We start from the raw sequence: 22777 nt of genomic DNA on the forward strand, positions 1-22777 counted from the left end.
TGCTTAGACTAGTGGAATCTTCTTTGTAGCGGCGTCCATTGGAGCCCTCTTGCGCCCCCTGCCCCTCCCCCTCCCCTCCAGGCTCTGAATGTTCAGGGGGCGGGGCTATACAGTGGAGGTGTGGCATGACTTGCCAACCCATTCTGTACCTTTCATTGCCTCCCCGAATCTGTAATTAATTAGGGCTCAGAGGAAGAGAGAAAGGTGGGTGTGATGTGTGTGCAGAGGTCATGTTGAAGAACCCCAATTACAGGAGCGTAACCTTCATTTCTTGAGTTAATTAGATCAGACATTGTATTCCTTTTTCTCCTACCTGCAGTCGCTCAGCAGTGAGCTACTTACCTTTAGTCCCATCAGTTTGCTATTACAGTCTGCTAAGGTTTGTGTAAAAGTGAACCATAAATCTTATTGACTGGCTGGATTCAGTTTTATTCTGTGTGTTGTGTGTTCTTTGAAAGGACAGTGTTGGTTGTTTAATCTCCTGCCTTTCTACAGTATTATTCTAAATCTAATCCTACACCAGGCTTAGACTATGTCCATGGTTACAAAAATATGCTCTAAAATGTTAGCGGTACAAAGCACGTAGAGTTTAGGATTTTTATGCTGAGTGTCAGGCAGGGGAATCAGCTGGTAGCTCTGATTTTTTAAGATTTTTTGCCAAGAATGGAAAAAATAATATCTCTATGCTTCTCTATTAATAGAAATGACATAATACATGAGGTACAGCATTTTATGTTTTATTGTATCCATTTAATAAAGCCGTGTATTTACACTGTATTGTGGATAGTGACATTTCTGTATTCATTGCTTTACACTGTGTTGTGGATATTCACATTTCTGTATTCATTGCTTGCACTGATGTGAAGCAATAAAACAAAAACAATGTCCAGCAGATTCTTGGTGTTTGAGGACTGGCTACCATCTCTCCACCCTTGGCCAAGAATGCTCTCCACAGAAGTGCAGAAAGAGCCGCTTGCTGCATCAGATCCTTTGCATCAGTTAAGGTGCATTCCAGGCCTTCCAATCCAGCAGCAAGATTTGCAGCATAGATCATGTATTTATTTTCAAGGGCAGCAGGGCTTGGCTGAAAGGAGGATCTCTCTGAGATCATTAAGGTAATAGTTAGTAAATGGGAAAACTGTCAAGGCAAGTTAATTGTAAAGCCTAATGATTTTGATGTTAGCCCTTTAGAATGAGGAAAAGCACCCTTGGCCCTTTGTCTGGGATAAAGTGCTTTAATTTTTTTCCCTGGAGAGCTGAATTGAGCATCTTGTGCATTTAAAAGCAACCTGTGATAAATGATTCCCTTTGTGAAAAAATCGGCTTTCAGAATCCTGCTGTAACATTGGACTGCAGCAAGGGAGTTATACAGTAAATCTGCAGATAATGGTTCATGCTGCTCCTTCCCCCATAAGCCTTTATGAAATATTGCCGACAAGCAAACATTTAAATGCTCAGAAATAAATGAATGAGCAAACATTCCTTGGCATCTGTCTGAACGGAGGAGCGGTAGTTGGTTTTTTAAAAAATGAGAAAGTCCTTCTGTAATGGCCGCAATTCATCCTGTAGCACAGGTGGGAGCATTCTGAACCATGACTGTGGAGCGCTAGGGTTAAAACGCTGTTGCTGATGACCTGGGTAGGGGGATGTCAGGTTTGATGTAGTTTTCACAGTAAGAAGGTATCTTTAAAACTGGTTTTGTACTTGAAAAGCTACGACAATCTGAATCATCAGATAACCGGTATTGGATGAAATATCAATTTGTCACTTGTTTTGCTTTCCTGATGTTACATATTGGCAGGTTTGAAGGTGAAGAGGTAGGTTTCGCACAGGCAGGGACAGGGGACCCAGAGGAAAGGAGAACATGGTAAGCAGACCTGCTGCCAGACTGCTGCTGCTCCTTGCTGTCTCCATTTTCAGAAGCACCTGAGAGGCTGCTGTGTGTTTCAGGAAATGAGAGACAACACAGAGTCCTTCTTGGAGGTTGTCTCCAGCTGACAGGTTTTGTGGTTAATGCAAAATATAGTGGTTTGCTGTTTGACTACTTACTTTCAGTAACCTTTAAATGGAGATGAAATGTTATAGACCTAAAAAACGTAATGAAGTTGCAGCCTCTCATTGTCTTCAGAAAAGTTGACACAGTCAGAGTGGCTTCAGCTGCACTGTTTCTCCCTCTGATTGCCAGGCACATGCACTTCCACTTCTCCTGTCTCCCTTCCCTAAACGTGGGGACCTATACTGAGGAACACCAACCCTGGAGAAAAACTAGGAAATTAACACAAACGCGTACTAGGTTTCATGACAGAGAAGGTCACATCACAACCCACCTTGTCTACTTAAATCAGAAGTTAAGGCAGGGGTTCTCAAACTGGGGGTCGGGACTCCTCAGATGGCTGTGATGTCATTACATGGGGGGTTGTGAGCTGTCAACCTCCACCCCAAACCCCACTTGCCTCCAGCATATATAATGGTATTAAATATATTAAACAGTGTGTTTAATTTATTAGGGGGTCCCACTCAGAGGCTTGTGATGTGAAAGGGGTCGCCAGTAAAAAAGTTTGAGACCCACTGAGTTAAGGGAAATGTCTCTGGCATTCCTTGCTACTTTATACTGCATCCAACAGTGCCAGTGACATGCTCCAATATTCCATAAGACTTTCACTTCCATCTCCAAGATAGCAAAAAAGTAATATGTATCCAACTTCATCAAACCTGTCCTCAAATAAAACCTTTGCAGCAACCTTGGCAATGTTAGAGCAGATTAATTTCCCAAATACTGGGCAAGTGTGACAGTCAGATGTACTGATCTGTTGATTGATACAAGTGTGTAGAAGGTTACTATTAAGAGCAAGCGAGAGCTGATATTTACTCTTTTCTGTTAATGTAAAACATTAGGATTTATGCCTCATACTTCATGGATTATTTGATATTAAAATAGCAACTTTCTGAGATATAAAAACATTATTTTGTGGTTTCTTGGTTATAATTTTTCTCCTTCAAAAATTGTTGTAAAGATTGCCTAGCAGTATAGAAGGATGGTTACAAATGCTAAATGTTATCAAAATAGTTCTTCTGTAGTAAGATGTGCCACATGCAAAATACAGGAAGAGTGCTGTGGTAGAATGGCTTTGTTGGCATTCACTAGCAATGAATCGCTTTACCCACTTTTGACTTCACCAGTAAGAAGTATTGCAGCCATTCCAAATGCCTGCTGATAACGCCTTTATACTAAAGTTGATCAAAACATTTTCACAGGGGAAAATGCAGTTAGTTGAATTAACATTTTCTGCATGACAAGATAGATTTCAGCAGAATGTTCCTTCATGAAGAACAAAACGTTTTAGTTTGGTTTGGCCATTTGAAATGGCTCAAACAATTTAGTTTAGTTCGGTTAAAACCCCCTTTTGCTATCCGTGTGAACACAGTTTAACAGCGTTAAGATGGTTTTGTTGTGGTTGCACTGTATAAGAGGACAAGCTCAGATTATCTGGCTAGGTCTACATGGGGGTTTTCAATGGAGTTCATGGAGCTCAGCTAACAATTGAAGAACACACCTTTTTTGCTCTTGTTGACACGGCCTTTATTTGTAATAAGTCTCTGAAATATAAATGCAAACCCAATGGTCAGGTAAACTCTCTTTTTTCTGTGTGAGCACTCTAGCCTTCTAATTCATTCTAAGAGATGTCATAACCACAGCTGTATTGCCATCTAGCCCTAAATGGTATGTTCTGTCCCTGTGTTTCTTCTTTACAGTACGCTTTGCACCTTATAGACCTCCGGACATCTCCCTGAAACCACTGCTCTTTGAGGTGCCAAGCATCACCACGGAGTCTGTGTTTGTCGGACGGGACTGGGTGTTCCATGAGATAGATGCACAGCTGCAGAGTGCCAATGCCAGTGTGAACAGAGGTGTGGTGATTGTTGGGAACATTGGTTTTGGTAAAACTGCCATTATCTCCAGACTGGTTGCTCTCAGCTGCCATGGCACACGAATGAGACAGATTGCCTCTGATAGCCCACATGCCTCCCCAAAACGTAAGTACTGCTATACAGAGAGAGCTCTGAAATGCGTGAATCTCATACGCTTATGTGTTTAGCACCTTTCACCCACAAGGATCCCATTACCACTTCTTCCCACCCCCCAGTAGACCAGTTCAGAGATTGTTGCCAAACCTGCCATAATGGGGCCCCTGACATGGTTTACTGTTCATGTGCCAGACCTTGACAATGTGGAGCGATGTCATGGGGCGAGGACTCACCCCTGCGGCACCTCCTACTGGTCGTCCAGGGAATTCGTGTTTCCAGCTCCAGATTGCCCTCTGCAGGCTGGTGTCCTGCTTGCCGCTGGGCCCAAGTCCCTCCTGGACCCCGGTGCCCCTTTCAGGCTGGAGTGCTGCCCCCTGGCAGTACCCCCACAAATCTGTGTCTCCCCTCCCTGGAGAACCCCCACCCTCTATCCCTACCTCGCCTCAGTCTTTGGCCACTGCCATTCATCACCTAGCCCCCGTTCCCTGGGGCAGACTGCAGTGTGAGTGCCACTCATCACCAGCAAGGGGGGTTTGGACCTGCTGCCTTTGCCTACCCCTGGGCTGCCCCCTGCAACCCCAGTACCCTTCTTGGCCTTTAACAAGGCCTGCAGTCTGGGGGCTTTCCAGGCCAGAGCTCCCCAGCTCCTCTGGCCTTCCCCCAGCCATGCCCCACTCTAGGTACCTTTGTCAGCTCCCAGGCAGCCAGGCCCTTCTCCCTCAAGAGCTAGAGGGAGAGTGTGTCCTGCTCCTGGCCCACTGCCTTCTTATATGGGCCACCTGAGCCCTGATTGGGGTGTGGCCCCAGCTGAGGATGCTTCCACAATCAGCCTTTCCTCAGCCATAGCCCTCCCCAGGGCTGCTTTTAAGCTCTCCGGGCTGGAGTGGGGTGGCCACCCCACCACAAGCATGAACTGGTTCATGCCAACTGAGGCCCCCTGAGGAATCAGGCTGTCTTTTCTTCTATTGCCCCCTAGCTTGGGCTCATCATTGGCCTGCTTAATGGGAAGCCTCCATCTGTTATTCCCCTAACTCGTTACCGCAACACACTTTATGCTGGACACATTACCTATTCCTCCCTGTACGATAGATCTATCCCCATCTATTCTGGTATAGGAGCTTGGGGTGGGTCACACACTGAATCTTGAGCTTGGCAACTGCTTTTCCTCCTGCACACCAACATAAATCACTTCACCCTCCACTGAAATGCAGCCACCTTGCAGATGGAAGGCAACAATAGCTTAATATCACACACACGACACTTAAAAGGGTAAAACAGGAATGAAGAGATACTCTATCCTACTGAAACTATAGTTAAACCTCTTGTTAGACAAATGCTGTTTGCTAGAATGAAATATTATCAGCCACATATAAGCATCTGAAACAACACCAAATGTTGGTTTTCTGAAATATTGAATGTCACCTTCCAGAGCTAAATGGACGTGTAATGAAAGGCAGGATTTGTTTATGTATTTTAACTAAAAGCCTGCAACGCACCTGCTGGATGTTTCTCTCAGTCTATTTAGAGAGATTGTGAGGGAGATTAAAGAAGCTATAGTTTAAATGTTTTCAAACTAAAAACCACACACACAGTAGAGACCTGGAGGCTTTGAATAGGAAAATGTTCTACAGTTCTCACATGCAAAGCACAGAAAAGAGATGCTTGTACAAACCAAACACACACAGGCTTTCAGTTTTTACTCCAGCGCTTCCTTGAAGTAACAGTAAATTGGAGAGATCCCCAGCTCTAAATTCTGGGAAATAAGTGAATCAAAAATTATGGCTAGGGTTGTTTGCTTAATAAGGAGCTCTAAGCTCCTCAGAATAAGAAATAAGACATTTATTCTGAAAAAAGGCATATAAAGAATCATAGAAGATTAGGGTTGGAAGAGACCTCAGGAGGTCATCTAGTCCAACCCCCTGCTCAAAGCAGGACTAACCTCAACTATATGCCATGAGCCTTCTTGGCAACAAGGGCACACTGTTAACTCATTTCCAGGTTCTTGTCAACTGTAATCCCCAGGTCCTTTTCTACAGAACTGCCGCTTAGCCAGTCAGTCCCCAGCCTGTAGCAGTTCATGGGATTCTTCCATCCTAAGTGCAGGACTCTGCACTTGTCCTTGTTGAACCTCATCAGATTTCTTTTGGCTCAGTCCTCCAGTTTGTCGAGGTCACTGTGGACCCTATCCCTACCCTCCAGCGTATCTACCTCTCCTGCAGCTTAGTGTCATCTGCAAACTTGCTGAGGGTGCAATCCATCCCATCGTCCAGATCATTAATGAAGATGTTGAACAAAACCGGCTCCGGGACCAACCCTTGGAGCACTCCACTTGATACCGGCTGCCAACAAGACATCGAGCCATTGATCAGTACCCCTTGAGCCTGCCGATCTAGCCAGCTTTCTATCTACATTATTGTCCATTCATCCAATCCATACTACTTCAACTTGCTGGCAAGAATACTGTGGCAGACCATATCAGAAGCTTTGCTGAAGTCAAGGTATATCACATTCACTGCTTTCCCCATATCCACAGAGCCAGTTATCTCAGCATAGAAGGCAATCAGGTTGGTCAGGCATGACTTGCCCTTGGTGAATCCATGTTGACTGTTCCTGATCACCTCTCCTCTCCTCCACCTTCCTCTCCTCCAGTCCTTGAGGGCCTGTTCCATGATTTTTCTGGGGACAGAGGTGAGGCTGACCAGTCTGTTGTTCCCCAGGTTCTCCTTCTTCCCTTTTTTAAAGATGAGCACTATATTTGCCTTTTCCAATCGTCCGGGACCTCCCCCGATCACCACGAGTTTTCAGAGACAGTGGCCAATGGCTCTGCCATCACATCAGCCAACTCCCTCAGCATCCTCGGATACATTGCATCTGGCCCCATGGACTTGTGCATGTCCGGCTTTTCTAACCTGTTCTTTCACCACTAAGGGCTGCTCGCCTCCTCCCCATACTGTGCTGTACAGTGCAGCAGTGTGGGAGCTGCCCTTGTCTGGGAAGGCTGAGGCAAAAAAAACATTGAGTACTTCAGCTTTTTCCACATCATCTGTCGCTAGGTTGCCTCCCCCATTCAGTAAGGGTCCCATGCTTTCCCTGACCACCTTCTTGTTGCTAACATACCTGTAGAAACCCTTCTTATTACCCTTCACATCCCTTGCTAGCTGCAACTCCAATTGTGCTTTGGCCTTCCTGATTATACCCCTGCATGCTCATGCAATATTTTTATACTCCTCCCTAGTCATCTGTCCAAGTTTCCACTTCTTGTAAACTTGTAAGCTTAGTTTTTGTGTTTAAGCTCACCGAAGGTTCTCTGTTAAGCCAAGCTGATCGGCTGCCATATTTGCTATTCTTTCTGCACATCAGGATGGTTTGTTCCTGAGCCCTCAATAAGGCTTCTTTAAAATACAGCCGGCTTTCCTGGACTCCTCTCCCCATCATATTAGCCTCCCAAGGGATCCTGCCCATCAGTTCCCTGAGGGAGTCAAAGTCTGCTTTTCTAAAGTCCAGGGTCCGTATTCTGCTGCTCTCCTTTCTTCCTTTTGTCAGGATCCTGAACTCGACCATCTCATGGTCACTGCTGCCCAGGTTGCCACCCACTTCTACTTCCCCTACCAATTCTTCCCTGTTTGTGAGCAGCAGGTTAAGAGGAGCACGTCCCCTAGTTGGTTCCTAGTTGGGGACAACTTGCACAGGAAGTTGTCCCCAACACTCTCCAAAAACTTCGTGGATTGTCTGTGCACTGCTGTATTGCTCTCCCAGCAGATGTATCTATCTTCATTTACACACATTCAAAAAACAAATCCTGTTAATATGTTTAATAACTTAAGTATTGATCAGGTGACCCAGAAGTCCTATAAGAAATATATTATTGGTGTTAGTGAGCTGGAAATAACCAAAATCCCACTACAGTTTCTTCATAACTCAGGCAGATAGAGGTGCTGCTGTGTTCACATGTGCAAAAAATTAATTTGTTAATTAAACATACACATTAAGTATTTAGACAGTGGACACCACCCTTATTGTTTCTACCAGCAGATAAATGGATCATAGTTTAAATTGTATCAGAGGGGTAGCCATGTTAGTCTGGATCTGTAAAAGCAGCAAAGAATCCCACTTCTTCGGATGCAAGTCACCCACGAAAGCTCATGCTGCAAAACGTCTGTTAGTCTATAAGGTGCCACAGGATTCTTTGCTGCTTTTATAGTTTAAATTGTGATTTCAGGCCAAAGTCAAGGGTACATTATAGCATTCCGGAAAATTCTGTGCTAGTAGGATCTATGTTTGAAGAGACTGTTGCTATTAGAATACTCTTAAAACATTGAAATCAATGGTCACGCATTGTTAAGTAAAAAAATTTTAATCAAAAATTTTTGAAATCAATAACTTCCGGTTGCAAAATAATGTAGTTTGAAAGAGTTCACAATAAAAACATGCCATTTATCCTGACGTTTACAGAAGGCTTCTAGTTTGTGCCGCATCACTCTACCCAGGCAAGCAAATCTGATTAAATGAGATTTAGAATCAGTTACGCTTTAGAGATGATTCCATCCATCCCAACATCTTAATGCTCCTCTGGGTATCGTCTGGTATTTCTCGCTTTCTGGTTACTTTACTTGGTTGTGAATTGGGATGTTAGTTACCGGGTTAAATGGTCCCCATTTATACGTGTGCTCAAGAAGGGCTTGGGTCTAAATTAAAAGAAGCATTTAGATGAGGGGCCTATGGGCAGAAGTAGTAGAGCATTGCTCAACAATATACCTGACTCTAAGGAGAGGAGCCACATTATCAGGAGTATTAAATTCACTAAATACTGTGTGTATTTAATGACTAACGTTAACATGAAGAAAATGAGTAAGATGAGGTTAATCCTTTATCTCTGCTGTCCTTCCCCTGTTAGTTCTGGCAGAAATTTGTTCAGGAGAGTTTCCCCTAGGTGCACCCCTATACTGCTCAGAGTCTTAGACTGCTTACAGAAAATATATTAACCGCTTGAATGGATTGTTAGAAGATACCTTATTGTGTACTTTGTAATAGTCTCCATCATGGTTGGCCTGTAGTAATCTGTTACCCTCTTTGTTTGACACAGATGTGGATGCAAACAGAGAGCTACCCCTAACACAGCCACCTTCTGCTCACTCGTCAATCACGAGTGGAAGCTGCCCTGGAACGCCTGAAATGCGCAGACGCCAAGAAGAGGCCATGCGGAGACTCGCCGCGCAGGTATTGAAAGAGTTCCATGATGACCTTTTCTGGGAACGTGTCCTGTTTAATTACTGAAATTGTCTTAGTATACATCACACAATGTGGATATTGACAGAAGACAGTGAGTAAGTAAATGCTTACGAGCAAGGGTATGGGGAAGACCTTCCAGAGCAGTTTTATAACCCCAGAAAATCTATTTCTCTTTACAATGAAATTCCCAAAACATCAAGAGTTCACCTCGTCCTCTGAGAGTTAATCTTTCACAGCCACCAGACAGCAGACTGAAGGCTGTAAAGCATGTCATAACACAACAGGGTTCCCATAGTAATTATTCCTCTTTCTTGAAGAATGGAGATAATTCCAGATGAAATTGCTGAGTGAGTGTCCAATACTTGCTTTTGGAAGAGATAATTGCTTGGGTTGCATGACCTCTTGGATGAAGATGTAGAATGTGAATTGTTCTGCTTTGTGGGATACTTGCGCCTTTTTGGGTAACGTCCACATAAACAGATCAGAATCTTTAATAAGTGATTTGCACATCAGTTGCTCTATTGGCTGGAAAGGATTATACATCATGTGACCATAGGTTGACATTTACATCCTGGGTTATGTGGTACCTGTAAGATACAGCCCTGCTTTGCTGATGGTGTGAAAGTGGCAAGATACTGCTAAGAACTCTGGGGAGCTTTGCTGCTGCTACACATTTTTAAAGGGTACATGCAGTTTGTGCTTTCCTATTCCCTGCTCCTGCACTGGGGAGGAAAATGTCCAGCAAACTCTTAGTGCTAAATCAGGGGTGGGCAAACTTTTTGGCCTGAGGGCCGCATCGGGTTTCTGAAATTGTATGGAGGGCCGGTTAGGGACGGCTGTGCCTCCCCAAACAGCCAGGCGTGGCCCAGCCCCCCGCCCCCCAATCCACCCCCCTCCCCCTGCTTCTTGCCTCCTGACGGCCCCCCCAGGATTCCTGTCCCATCCAACCCCTTGTTCCCTGACAGCCCCGGGACCCCTGCCTCATCCAACCCCCATTCCCTGACCTGCCCCGGACACCCCGCCCCTAACTTCCGCCTGCTGCACCATCCAACCCCTCCTCTCCTTCCTGACGGCCCCCCTGGGACCCCTGCTCCCATTCAACCCCCCTGTTCCCCGCCCTCTGACCACCCCGGCCCCTATCCACACCCCTGCCCCCGACCACCACCTGAACTCCCCTGCTCTCTATCCAACCCTCCTCGCCCCACTCCGTGCCCCCTTACCGCACTGCCTGGAGCACTGGCGGCAAGGCTGGACCAGGACAGGCAGTGGCGTTGCCCGGCTGCAACCAGCCACTCACTGCGCAGCACAGAGCACTGGGTCAGGCCCCTGCTCTGCAGCTGCACTGCCCCAGGAGCTCACTGAGGCTGCGGGGGAGGAGGAACAGCGGGGGAGGGGCCAGGGGCTAGCCTCCCAGGGCAGGAGCTCAGGGGCTGGACAGGACGGTCCCCCGCGGGCCGTAGTTTGCCCACCTCTGTGCTAAATGATTCCCAACACTTACTTTGCTTGGCTTTTGAACCAGGTATAATCTTGCCCGCTGTTTGTTTTACATAGCACCCAGATGGCACGGCAAAGAGTGTGTGGTGAATGTCTATATAAATAAATATTAGAACTTTCACAAGTGTTCTCCTCTTTCACATATGGCTCTTGGAGAGGATTGCAACTGCCAACTCTGCATTGTTCGGCACACATTAGTCATTATGTTCCTTGTACGTTGCACACGCCGCACACTGTCAGAACGGCCAGTCAGAGAGTGTTCTCTCTCCTAAAATATCTCATTTATTGAAAGGTTTTTTTCACTGAGGTCTCAAATAATCCTGCTGGATATGTAACTGACAAATGGATATATTTTTAGCTCCAATCTGCTTCTTTCCTTAAAAAGAATATAACTTTACAAAGCCAAAGTGTGTGACTTAGGCTAGTCTACGCTGGCAACGTTAAAGCGCTGCTGTGGCAGAGCGCTCTCCCAGCCCTCTAAAAACCCCACCACCACGAGGGGCACAGCTCCCGGCACTGGTGCACTGTCTACACTGGCACGTTGCAGTGCTGAAACTTGCTGCACTCGGGGGGGGTGTCCACACCCCTGAGCTAGGAAGTTGCAGTGCTGGAAAGTGCCAGTGTAGACAGGCCCTTTGTTTCAACCAGTATGGCACATCCCACTTCACATCCAAAGACTGTGGCTTTTCTTTTGGCATATCGGATCAACTAGGGAGAAAAGAGAAACAAGTCATGGTTTTTAGGCCAAAAAAATCTGACCTGCAGTATCTTGGCTGTGGCCCCATTTGGAAGGACTTTTAACGCCCAATCCATCCGCCGCTGAAAATTTAACCAAAAAAAAAGAAAAGAAAAGCTGATGTGCTATTTGCCATCAGACTAAAAGGCAAGGGACATACACGACCTCCTATTGTAGCAGCTTTGCGTCTGTTGGTTTGTTCAGTTGTTAATCTGACAGTAAATCTTATCTTGACTATTGTAAACATGGACTAATTCCAAAACTAACTATCACTGGATTCCAAAGCATACTGTGTCCTCTCGAGGTGACCAGTGCTTAGGTTGATTAGTTGACCTTTACGTCTTTGGCAGCACCCATTAAGAAAAACAAACAGCTGATACTTCATGGAAAATGAAACAATTCTCCTGACATGTCAGAGATTTAATTTCTTTCTTCCATTAGGCCCTAATTCAGAAAAATCTTATTTTTAGTACATTACAATAACTTGCACAGCCCGTCATGGAGAACGTCACGGACATCAGCGGTATGATAATCTGCAGGCCTTATCAAAAACAAGATCTAATAATAGATTGAAGTTAGTAGGAGCTGCTTATTTGGAGTAGGAGGGCAACCACCATCAAGATAGCCTGTGTGCGTGTCACTATCCTGAGTAATTTTTAAAGAAATACAGAAAAGAGATGAGACATTCAATGGCCCTAAGTACTGATATTCCAGCTCTTTGCCAGTGTCAAGGATATTGTCAGTATACAGTGTACAGCACAATAAAGAAAAATGACCTGCCGATTGTGGAAGTCCATGAATAAAAGAGTAAAGGTCTAAGTCATTGTTGACATAGGCTACAGAAGTCGGGGGTGAAAACATGACATCAGCATCAACTCGTCCAAATCCCTCCTTCAGATTAACTTCTCCCCTGGACCTTATAGGTTGTGAGTTTATAATAATAGAAGCAAAAGGCCTATGATTCCTTCCTCTGGATTTTCCAGTGTGATCTGTCTTCTCTATGGCTGTTTTCAGACTGTCAGCTCTTTGGGGCTGGAGCTGCCTTTATCTTTGACTTTGTACCCATTTTGATCACATTGGCGGCATTAAATTAATAAAAAGTGTCAGAGAGAGCTCCAGGTGAGCTTATCGTTTATTTTAAGTTTCTTTGCCATACTATTAGGGAGCAGCTTTTCACTGTACTCTGAGGGAGCAGTTTGAAGTCTTTCATGATTTATAGTCCTGTAGTCATCAGGGAGAATAAAAATCCTTAGAAATAAGCCAATTTAGACAACTAGCAAGCAGATCTACTATTTCCCATGGAAAACTACAGAAGAAAATGAGTTACTGGGTTCTGAAAGCACTTCCTTCCCCTCAGCACTTGCACAGAAGTTACCTGAAATTAACTCCCCCAAAAAACAAAGCTGTTATCAAAAGCAAAAATTATCTGAAACAATGGGCATTATCCTGTTCCCATTGAGCCCTGGCAAGACTCCCATAACAAGGTCTCTGAGGTCTCTGATTCATCAATCCCGTATTTCGATCATAAAATTGAGACTTTGGCACAGGAATAACTACCATGGAGGGAAAGGTTGCTCCTCTTTGGGGATTTCAGTGATTCCCTGAAGTAATTAGGGAAAACAAAGATCTTAAACCAAATTTAAAGTGTATTAGAAATACCAAACTATCAAGCTATTTGTTTGGCTCAAAAAACCCTGAATTGCTGTGATCTTTTTTGGAATTTTTCTCTAAGACAGGCTCACTGAATCCATATAAGCCTTTGCAAGAGGAAACAGTGAGATTACCACTCTGTAAGGTTCATGGACAAAAATATTGAAAATGTAATGCCACTGTGTATCAGTGTTACACCCTCACGAGGTGCATTGCATTGTTACCCTCCACACGTCATTAGTTGCGGATGTTTCTGGTTGGAAGGTGATATTGTAGTAAAGGGAGTGCTGGAAGGCTGACATCTCTTGCACAATGGTTAAGATTGGGGTGTGTGGTCTGTGGTGTTAGTCATTTTGGAAGTAGTAAGACATCTCCCTGCGGCTGAAGAAGTAGAGGGTTAAATGGCTTAACTATTCATTACCTTGCTTTTGTGGTTTAGTGAAGCTTGTTATGTGTATAGCAACCTTAACTTTCCCAACAAAGATTTTTGTGAATTAATTTCCTAGTTTTCTTTAAATGGCTCACCTACATGGAAATCAGACCAATCCCTACTTTTCTTCCACCTCCCCTCCCCCAGCTTCCCCAGCCTGGGAATAACAGCCAATGGCATTAGCAGTCTCAGGCCAGAGGACTTCCCATGATTCTTTGCAGAGGGGCTTTCCCGAGATGAACCATGAGAAGTTTGTTGGCCCCCAAGGCCTGGTTCAGTAATGAAGCTCAGAGCGCTGCTTGTCAGGGGAGATTGCCTGCCTCATTCCTCCACCCTCCTGCAGTTTTTAAGTGTTGAGATATGGGGAGAAGAGACAGATGAGGATTGCAGAGAAAGAGAGCAAGGGAAGCTGTATTGCCAAATACAGACATTCAAAAACCCTGGACCAGTCTGCTCGGAATCATGAGGCTGGCTTGGAAAAATCATAACCTTTTAAAAAGACATATGTGTCTTCATCTGCCTTCTGATTCGTGAGCCTTTGGGTGGATGCCACCTACTCCCAATATGTACATGTTTGTTTCGGGCTCAAAATTCAACCTTGCATGCACAACAAAAATAGGAGCCTCCCCAGTGGCTACCTGGTGAGGGATTCCACTTATTTGCCCCAAGCCCCTTGAGGACAATGGAGCTGCCCCTCTATCCATCGCCATCTCCTGCACCTCTCATTGTCTTGTTCCTTTCTGATCCTCGTTTCCCCACCCTGTCTTCTGGGCTAGTCCTATTCCCCGTTGTGCTCCTCCAGCATCTTGTCTTCCATGTGTCCTCCACCTCCCCTATCCCTTTCTCATCACGTTCTTCCTCCTATCTGTCCGCTTCCTCCTCAGTCTCCATCCTGTCCTCAGTGAACCTGAACCCACACACCCCTGCTGCCTTCTGACGGGAGGGAGGGCTCCTCCTTCCATGGTAAATTATGTAGGTTTGGGTTTTTATAATATATATTTAATGTGAAAATAGGTTTTTAACAAAGCAGATTTCCTAGTTATTTACGGTTCTGCCTGCTGAAGATGAGCAGTCTGCCAGCATGGCCACAATGCTGAGGTTATATATAGTGGGCCAGATCTTCAGCTGGTTGAAGTTGACAGCAGGTTACACCAGCTGAGGAGCTAACCCAATATATGTGAAAATCTAGTGGCAAGTACCTGTTGAATCTGCCTACTGAAGGTTGTATAATACCTCCCCCTATACTAGCTAAGAGCGTGTCTACATGGTGCAGCTCTGCCATTGCAGCGATGGGATTTCTAAACTGCACTAACGTGCTGCGCGCTAATTGTTCTCTAGTGTGCTTTAACATAGTACTGTCTCAAACCCTTTCAAATGTTTAATGTGCACCAGGGAACTTTTACTGCACACCTATAGAGTCTACATGGACCAATTAATGCACAACACATTGATGCGCTTTAGAAATATCACCTATGTGGTATGCAGTACCGCACTGTGTATCTGAGCCTAGGTGACACACTACAGTTACAGCATGGGAGATAGGGACTGTCAACTCATGGGAAAAGAGTAGCGAGGAAGAGCAGAAAGGCCTGGAGTCCATTATAAAAATAAAAATAAGGGTCTTTAATCTAAGATCCCATAAAAAGCACACTCATATGACTTATATTTAGCATGAATTTCTTCATGAAGCTCCAGTTTTATCAGTTAGATGAAATAGTGACCCTTCATCAAATCTACTTTTAAGAGCATGAAGACATCTGTCCAACACCCTCAAGTTGTCATCTAACCAGCCCTAAATCCTGTCTGTGTATGGAGTCCAGGTTTATAATCCTTTGTCTGCACCATTTATTGGTCTTAGACAATTTTTTTCTTTTTTTCCCCTTGCGTTGTGTGTGTATTTCTTTCTCCGTTAAAACATTTTTCTACCTAACTTCCTCTGGCCAGGAGGGGCCTCCACCCACAATCATCCAAAAACCAAACCGTCAAACTAATATTTAGCTGTTTTCCAAAATTCAATGAGAACTTGCAGTGTTGCTTTCCTAGCACCAGATGGTGCTGTGTAAAGGTATCAATAGGATTTGCATGCCCCTGCGACTCCCCCAGACTATGTGTAAGCGGCTAGTGAAATGTGACTGAAAATAAAGTTTAAGATCCCAGAAAAGGCATTCCGTTTTTCTAATCAATCAGAAGTATGTGAATAACTCATCTACAGGTCAAAACCCAGAAGTGTTGTCATTACCATAGAAGTCCGCAGTTTAGCACCCTTTCTCACGTTGCATCAAATGCAGGGCTGAGCACGTGCAACATTTATAGCTGAATTCTGTTCAGTCAGTTTTCTGTGTAAGACTTTTATGGTAGGGGTCTGCAGACCACAACTTTAATTTCCAAAGGAGACAGCACTGCCATTCGAAAATGAAAAAAAGGTTGAAAACCGCTGCCCTATGCTGATGTTACCGTAACCTTTGAAAGTTGATCCCCTAGCTCAGGAAAATGAAACCAATCATGTATCCCTTGCAAAGGCCAAACCATCTTATGTATACATCTGCACCCCTGCATGCTAGCCCTTCACATCACCCCAAGGGGCACCGTAGATAACTAGTTCAGTAGCTCCTTTCCCCATAGTGTTAATACACCTGATCCACAGCATTACTGCAGACTTGAGACGTCCTTCGCCACCCTCTCCTAGCCAAAAGAAAGAATAATTTATGATTGCTGGGGCGCCTGAAAAGAATGGGAATACTGTCATCTGATGCAGAGGTGGAAGAAGAAACAAAATTCACTGCTGCTGAGACCTGATGCCTTGTAACACTAATGTGTTTGAGCAGGCATGTACTAGCATCCTCAGCTGTGTAGAAATAATGAAAGAACCTTCCCTATAAACAGGATCCCCACATATATGCACAGTCACGAAATACTAAAATACAGTGATGCTGATTTCATTAAAATTAAAATATTACTTGGTGAATGGCCTTTTGGCAAGTAAATGGATTAAACTGTATTTACTTCCAAACCATTTTGTATGATTGAAAAAGGAGATAAATCCTGTTAGATACTAAAATTTGATTAAAACACACGTTTGTAGCCTTGTACTAAAAGCAGGGATGCACTGTAAGGATTTGAACATTTTTCTAAGTGTGTCAGAGGTGTCAGGCCCTCGATATTGAGATACTTTGGCTGTATAAGAAGACCTAAGACAGAACAGACTCCTCCTGTCAATGATGGCATGTTATAAAATTAAACAGACACATCATGTCTATAGGCATGATGTCAAAGGAATGCTGTCTTGAATGGAAGATGTTACATGTCACATGAAGTGCCCGAGAACTGTTTAAAATGGCCCATCCTATTAACTAAAATATCTTTCAAATATGACATTTCCTAACGCTTCCTTTCTCCCCTTCGTACTCCTTCGCCTTTGAGGTTCGTTCTGTTTAGCTCTTTCTTCTTTTACTCTTACTGGCGATTATCTACTGCCACTCCTAACTCCCCATCTTCCTTTTTCACTTGTCTTCACCTCCCAGGTGCTACATAATCTTTCCTTACGTACATCACTGATCTCATTTTTCCTGCTCCATATTTGCCTCCCAAACCTTTCTCTCCTTACTGCTGCATTCATCTCCTTCCTCTCTCAGCTTTATTCCTTTACTGAGGTTGCCCCATATTCTTGGAAACATCTTCCTGCTTTTATCTACCAACCACCCTCTCTTTCCTTCAGATGCCTCCTTAAATCCCACCTATACCAGGAAATCTTCCTTCTTCCTTCTAATCTCCTGTAATCCCTCCACCATTTCTAATCTGAACCGAAACTCAATTCAAGTCAAATAAAATTTAATTATTGTACTGTACTGCACAGGTTAGATCAAATCAGTGGCTTGACCTTGAAGGTGTGACGCAAATAACATACATACACAGAGCGTGAATAACCCATTCGTCACCAGGAGAAATGCAGATCTGAGTGTCTTCTCTAGTGATCAGGATTGAATGTTCCTGCTGAGCCCCACATCCAGAAAAGGGCGACTGAAGAGGGAACAGAATGGAGTGATGAAAGAGAGAAGAGTGAGTGGTGATGGTTGTTTGAGGCTGAATGGAAAAAGAGACTGGTGAAGGTTGGGCCACAACGGAGAGAGTGGTTGCAGAGGGAGAGGGAGGGAAGCAGAGAGATTGGAGAGGCAAGAATAGAAAAAATGAGCAGAGGAAGATCTTAATTTTTGTGACACTTACTAGCCAAGAGCAATGTGACTAGTCTGGGTAAGATTCAATGGCAGTATCATAGTAGGAGGCCCAAACCATGCACTCTTGGTAGCCAGGAGGATGATGCACAAAGCATTTCTCACTAACTGAGAAATTAATTGCTCCTTCACCCTACTTCAGGAGTGGCAGCACCTTTTCTATTGGCATTTGTCTACGAGAGTCAGTTTTCTAGCTTCTACATATCGGATATTTTTTTTAAGCCCTGAAATGTGTAAAAAAATGGCTACAAAAATTGTGATAATCATATTTCTTTGTTATACAACCAACTTGGAGATCCAGGTGGTTCTAGGAAATTAACCTTCCCAAAATGTACTACCCTGCGTTATTTTATCTCTTTTCAAGGGGTGCGCAAGCTAAGTTGCCAAGGAATTGTTTTAGCACTATAAGAGGTAGAAACAAAGGATCTGAGTTCATACCTGTACTTCTGACCCGCTGAGAGAGAGAGACGTCTCTGCCTTCAGGGCCCACAACATTTTGAACTGAGTCACTTGGAAGTGTTTTCTGTTTTTTTCAAGTTTCAAAACAGAAACTTGTAAATTGCTAAAGAGCACTAACTCCACTGTATGCAGAGACTGTGCAGATGGTATACCATGGCTGATTGGTTTCATGATCCCATGCACCAGCATGTGGAATCACTTGAGGTAAAATATGCATAAAACAAGTTTAAATTACTTTGAAGCTGTCTTTAAAAAGAAAATATACAAGTGTGACCATTGACGTTTGCTGTTTAATATAAAGAGTATAATGTCTTGACTCCTTAATACTTTACATGGAATGGCTTGACTTGCACTTACAACAGATCACGTTGTTATTACTTGCTCAATCCTCAGGAAAATAATGGAAATATACATTTTAAATGTAATCTTTTATTCTCAGTTCACTTCCATTGCCTGCTTATTGTTTTCTTCAGTATTATCTATATTCAGAGAATTAGCACAATGTGTAAAAGGTGCTGGATAGAAAGCATTTGAGACTGGCTAAATTGAACTTTACCAAATACTTCAGCAAAGAACTCTCAGTGCTGCCTTCAGCTTTGGTGGTGACATTTACCAAAAACAAAAATGGGAGTAAAGTGAAAAGCCTCTTTTAATATTTATAGCCGCCTTTGGACTCTGTGATGCCCAGGCTTAAAATGCAGTTAGGATGAGAAAAATGATGCCTTACAAAGTCATATCTGCTTAGTTCAGATGAAAATAAATGTACACTCCTGACAACATCTCAGAACAAGCCTGTCCTACAGGCTGTTGCCAACCAAGGGTTCATTATGGCAGTTCAGAGACATTAAAGCCCAAGTCATGCCACCCTCCACAAGCAGCCATGAGCAATGTTGAGTGTCGACTCATAGGATCCATCTGTGGCTCCTCAAAGGACTATATCGTGTCTTTCTTACAAAATGGACCCCCAAATACATTGCAGAATAAAATAAATAGTTAAAATGAAGAACTATAGAAAAATGATATTGTCAAATGAGATTTAAAGAGAGGTGGAAAGTGGATGGGGAAGTGTACTATGGAAAGGCTGACCAAGCTGGCTGAAACTGGAAGGAAGAGGACACTTGCCTCCAAGTGGCCAGGTGTGGTGGAGAAAGAGAGAGCAGTGGAGGGAACAGAGAGAGTTGTCCTCTACAGACTGTGACCTGGAGTGCCTAGGGCAGCTCTCAGTGAAAATGCCAAGATCAGGGCAGGCTGCAAAAAGGAGAGCAGATTCTCCCCACACTGGTGGCTCACACTGAAGTTAGACTCACCAACCAATCATGAACTGTATTCCTGATCCCCCCCACTGGTTACCAAGAAGCCAAAAAATGAAATCACCCAGCCCCCATTCCAGTTCTCAGCCTCCCAATTAGCACATAGGTCCAGTAAAGTGAGAAGTTCTGCTCACTTATACAAAATGTTCTTCTGACCCCAAAGGGCCAGCCAACTTACCAGGTCAGTATCAGTCTGGATCTCACCCAAAATACCACACTGCCAGACAATCCTTTAGCATCTAAAACTAAAGGTTTATTAGAAAAGAAAAGAACAAGAAGAGAGTTGTTAAATGATAAAGCAGTCAGATACCTACAGAGACTTACAAGTCTGTATGTCAGCTTCTTAGCAGTATTGGTGAGTTGTTGGCTTGAAATTCCCTCTCGAACACATCGAAAGCTTGGATGGGTCATTCAGTCATTTGTTCAGAGCTTCGGTTTGTAGAAAAGTTGCTCCGGAAGTAAGAAGGATTGAAGATAAATGGAGATGATTCGGCTGCCCTTTATATTCCTTTTGCCATGTGGCTTGTACTTCCTGTGTCTCAAACACAAGCTTCACAGCACATGACATGGAAAAGCCTTAGAGTTCTCTGTCCACCAGCCTGCCCATACATGCCTTGCTAAGTCATAAGGTACAGCCCCTGGCTCCTTTCAGTGGGTTCATTGTACAGCTGATGACCCTTGATGGACCATCGAAGAGGCTAGGCAGTGCTGATGCCAATCTGTCTGTGGGTGTCACCCAGAAAAACAGCACAAGTTTGGAAATACAGATATACAATACATATCTATAACTCACAATACAAAGGTGATACAAACATATAAACAAGATTACCATACTTGGCAAATCATAACATTTTCCCTGACACCTTACACAGCATATCTGGCACAATTCATTGCAATTTTATAATATTGGTATTAATAATAATATAAAGTGTCTCACAATTCCATACAGTGTCACACAGTCCATGGAGGGAGGAGTTTTAAATCCGTTCCTGGAAGAATGGAGAACCAGTGGAAAGATGGAAAGGGGAAGGTGGATCTGGTTGCACTTCTGTTTATGAGAAGGTGGCAGCAGTGAGACCAAAGAGCTGGGACTTAGGGGCGCCATGGGGAAGGGGAGATTTTTCTTTAGTTAGTTCGCTGCAGGAGGACCTTTGTCAGAGAGGGTATGGAATGTAGGGTAAGTGGCAACCCCTTTGTTCATGAGAATCTGTAATTTGCAGGTTTTGCAGTGCTCCTTTTAACGAATTGCTGTATTCCGTACATCGGTTTCCAGACTTAGCATGGTATTTTAAAAACACCAAATAAAATTTAAGTTTAAAAACCAATCGCAGCTTATTACTGACATGGAGATCTGAAACAGTGGAGCACAAGTCTATCACGCAGTACACAAAGCAGTTCTTCAGACAGATCAATTAGTAGTTGTCCCTGTCTACTTTTGTGAATGGCTGAACTTTAATTCAGTTTAATTTAATTGTTGATATATTTTTGTTCTTTTCCCTTTGGTAGGTTGTCGCTTATCATTACTGCCAGGCCGACAATGCCTACACCTGTCTTGTGCCAGAGTTTGTACACAACGTGGCAGCACTGCTCTGCCGCTCACCACAGTTTGTCGCCTACAGGGAGCAGCTACTGCGGGAACCACATTTACAGAGTATGCTCAGCTTGAGATCCTGTGTTCAGGATCCCATGGCCTCCTTCCGGAGGGGAGTCCTAGAGCCCTTGGAAAATCTTCATAAAGGTACTGTGATTGAGACTGTTTTTAACTCTTATCAGCCTCAGGATTTTTAACTTAGCTTTTCTTTGGGTGTGGGCCGCCAAACCAAGGAACACATGGATTCCACATGTGAACCCCTAGTGCGCTAGGAAAATTCAAGAGTGGTAGAAGAGAAGGCAGGACTTACGGAGGCTGAGAATACACCAAAAGACTCTTGTTATGGTTGTAACGCCTCTTCCAACCTAGTCCTTCAGTTGTGTTTTCCAAGGCCATGGAGGTGGTGCTATAGTTAGTGAGCTCTTGACTTTGAGCACATTTGGTTTCATTCACATCCAACATTTGGATGAAAAGATCTGAAAATGAATGCTGACAACATTTGCCTTGCACAGCTGTGCTTAGAATAGCATGTTTGCATTCATTTGTTAGGTCACTAACTTTTTTCTCCACTCAATTACCCCTCAGAAATTCATTATTTAATCAGCTCTTGGGAATTCTCAGCCTCCAAACAGAAATGCTGACAATATACAAGTCCGTAGATAACTTATGAAAAGCTGCTTTGGGCAACTGGGTAACAGACCATATCCTAATTACTGACTCTGGAGATATAGCAAAAACCCTTCAAGACGTTTCCATTTTCCCACATGCAGTGTCAGCTGTACCTGCTCCTCTTTCTTTTGTATACAAGAAAGATGCAGTTAGTTTTTCTTAATAGAGTGACTAACTGTAAAACCTTTGACCTTCATAGCCATGGACACTAGTCAAGTGTGGGTAGAGTTCAGAACTCTGTCCCTCTCAAAACCATGTTTATACAAATACTGCATTGTGTAATATTGGCTGCGGAAATTGTTCAACACGATTGCATGTTTCACCCCAATGCAGTAGATGGATCAAAGTGATCTAAACACCACTCCAGTCATATTTAGCAGCTTTGTTGTTCAAATGAAGTCGCTACTTTGAACCTGAGTGTCTAGATTCTAAATACTGACTTCAGTACAGGCGCAAAGGGACTGTAAAGGCGGCTTAGCTGTCCAGCTGTGGATTCCCCTGGCTTGGGGAGATCTCTGAGTGGCATCAGGTCAGCATTCTCTCCACCCTTTGCAACCACCCCTGCCATAAGGGGTATGCTGGAGATGTGGCAAGCAGGAAGAGACGTAATCTACAGCTGTTATAATGACACCTGGGGGGCCATTCCAGATGACGCAACTTAGAACCGTTCCGAGGATGCTTTAAATTATGCTGGCAGCCAAACTGATCCCCATCTGGCACCTAAGATCAGGGAAAGTCAAAGTTTATGTGAAGCCAAGTTTTCCCTCTTGTGCTTTTCCCCAAGCACAGCTCAGCTGGATCCAGGGATCAAGACCCCAATCTTTCAGTGTTGCTGATTAAGATTGTTAGCAAACTAATTTGTACCAAATGTTTTGTAACAAAATGAACATCATATGGAAATTGGTTTAAGAAAATATATAATATACAAGAATTTGTAAATATAGCAACAGATCC

At 43.8% G+C, this 22777-nt stretch overlaps 1 protein-coding gene across 23 annotated transcripts in view; it reads left to right on the forward strand.

The window, feature by feature from the left end:
- The window catches only part of TANC2 (tetratricopeptide repeat, ankyrin repeat and coiled-coil containing 2), a 631662-nt gene that overhangs the window by 530974 nt on the left and 77911 nt on the right, over positions 1–22777 (forward strand). For all 23 annotated transcript variants that reach the window (XM_039516554.1, XM_039516557.1, XM_039516556.1 and 20 more), the window contains 3 exons: positions 3754–4035; positions 9110–9243; positions 21070–21301. In XM_039516554.1, the coding sequence (XP_039372488.1) occupies positions 3754–4035; positions 9110–9243; positions 21070–21301 (648 nt within the window). The remainder of the gene's footprint in view (positions 1–3753; positions 4036–9109; positions 9244–21069; positions 21302–22777) is intronic.

Source organism: Mauremys reevesii, linkage group 27, assembly GCF_016161935.1.
Source record: "Mauremys reevesii isolate NIE-2019 linkage group 27, ASM1616193v1, whole genome shotgun sequence".
Classification (NCBI taxonomy): Eukaryota; Metazoa; Chordata; order Testudines; family Geoemydidae; genus Mauremys; species Mauremys reevesii.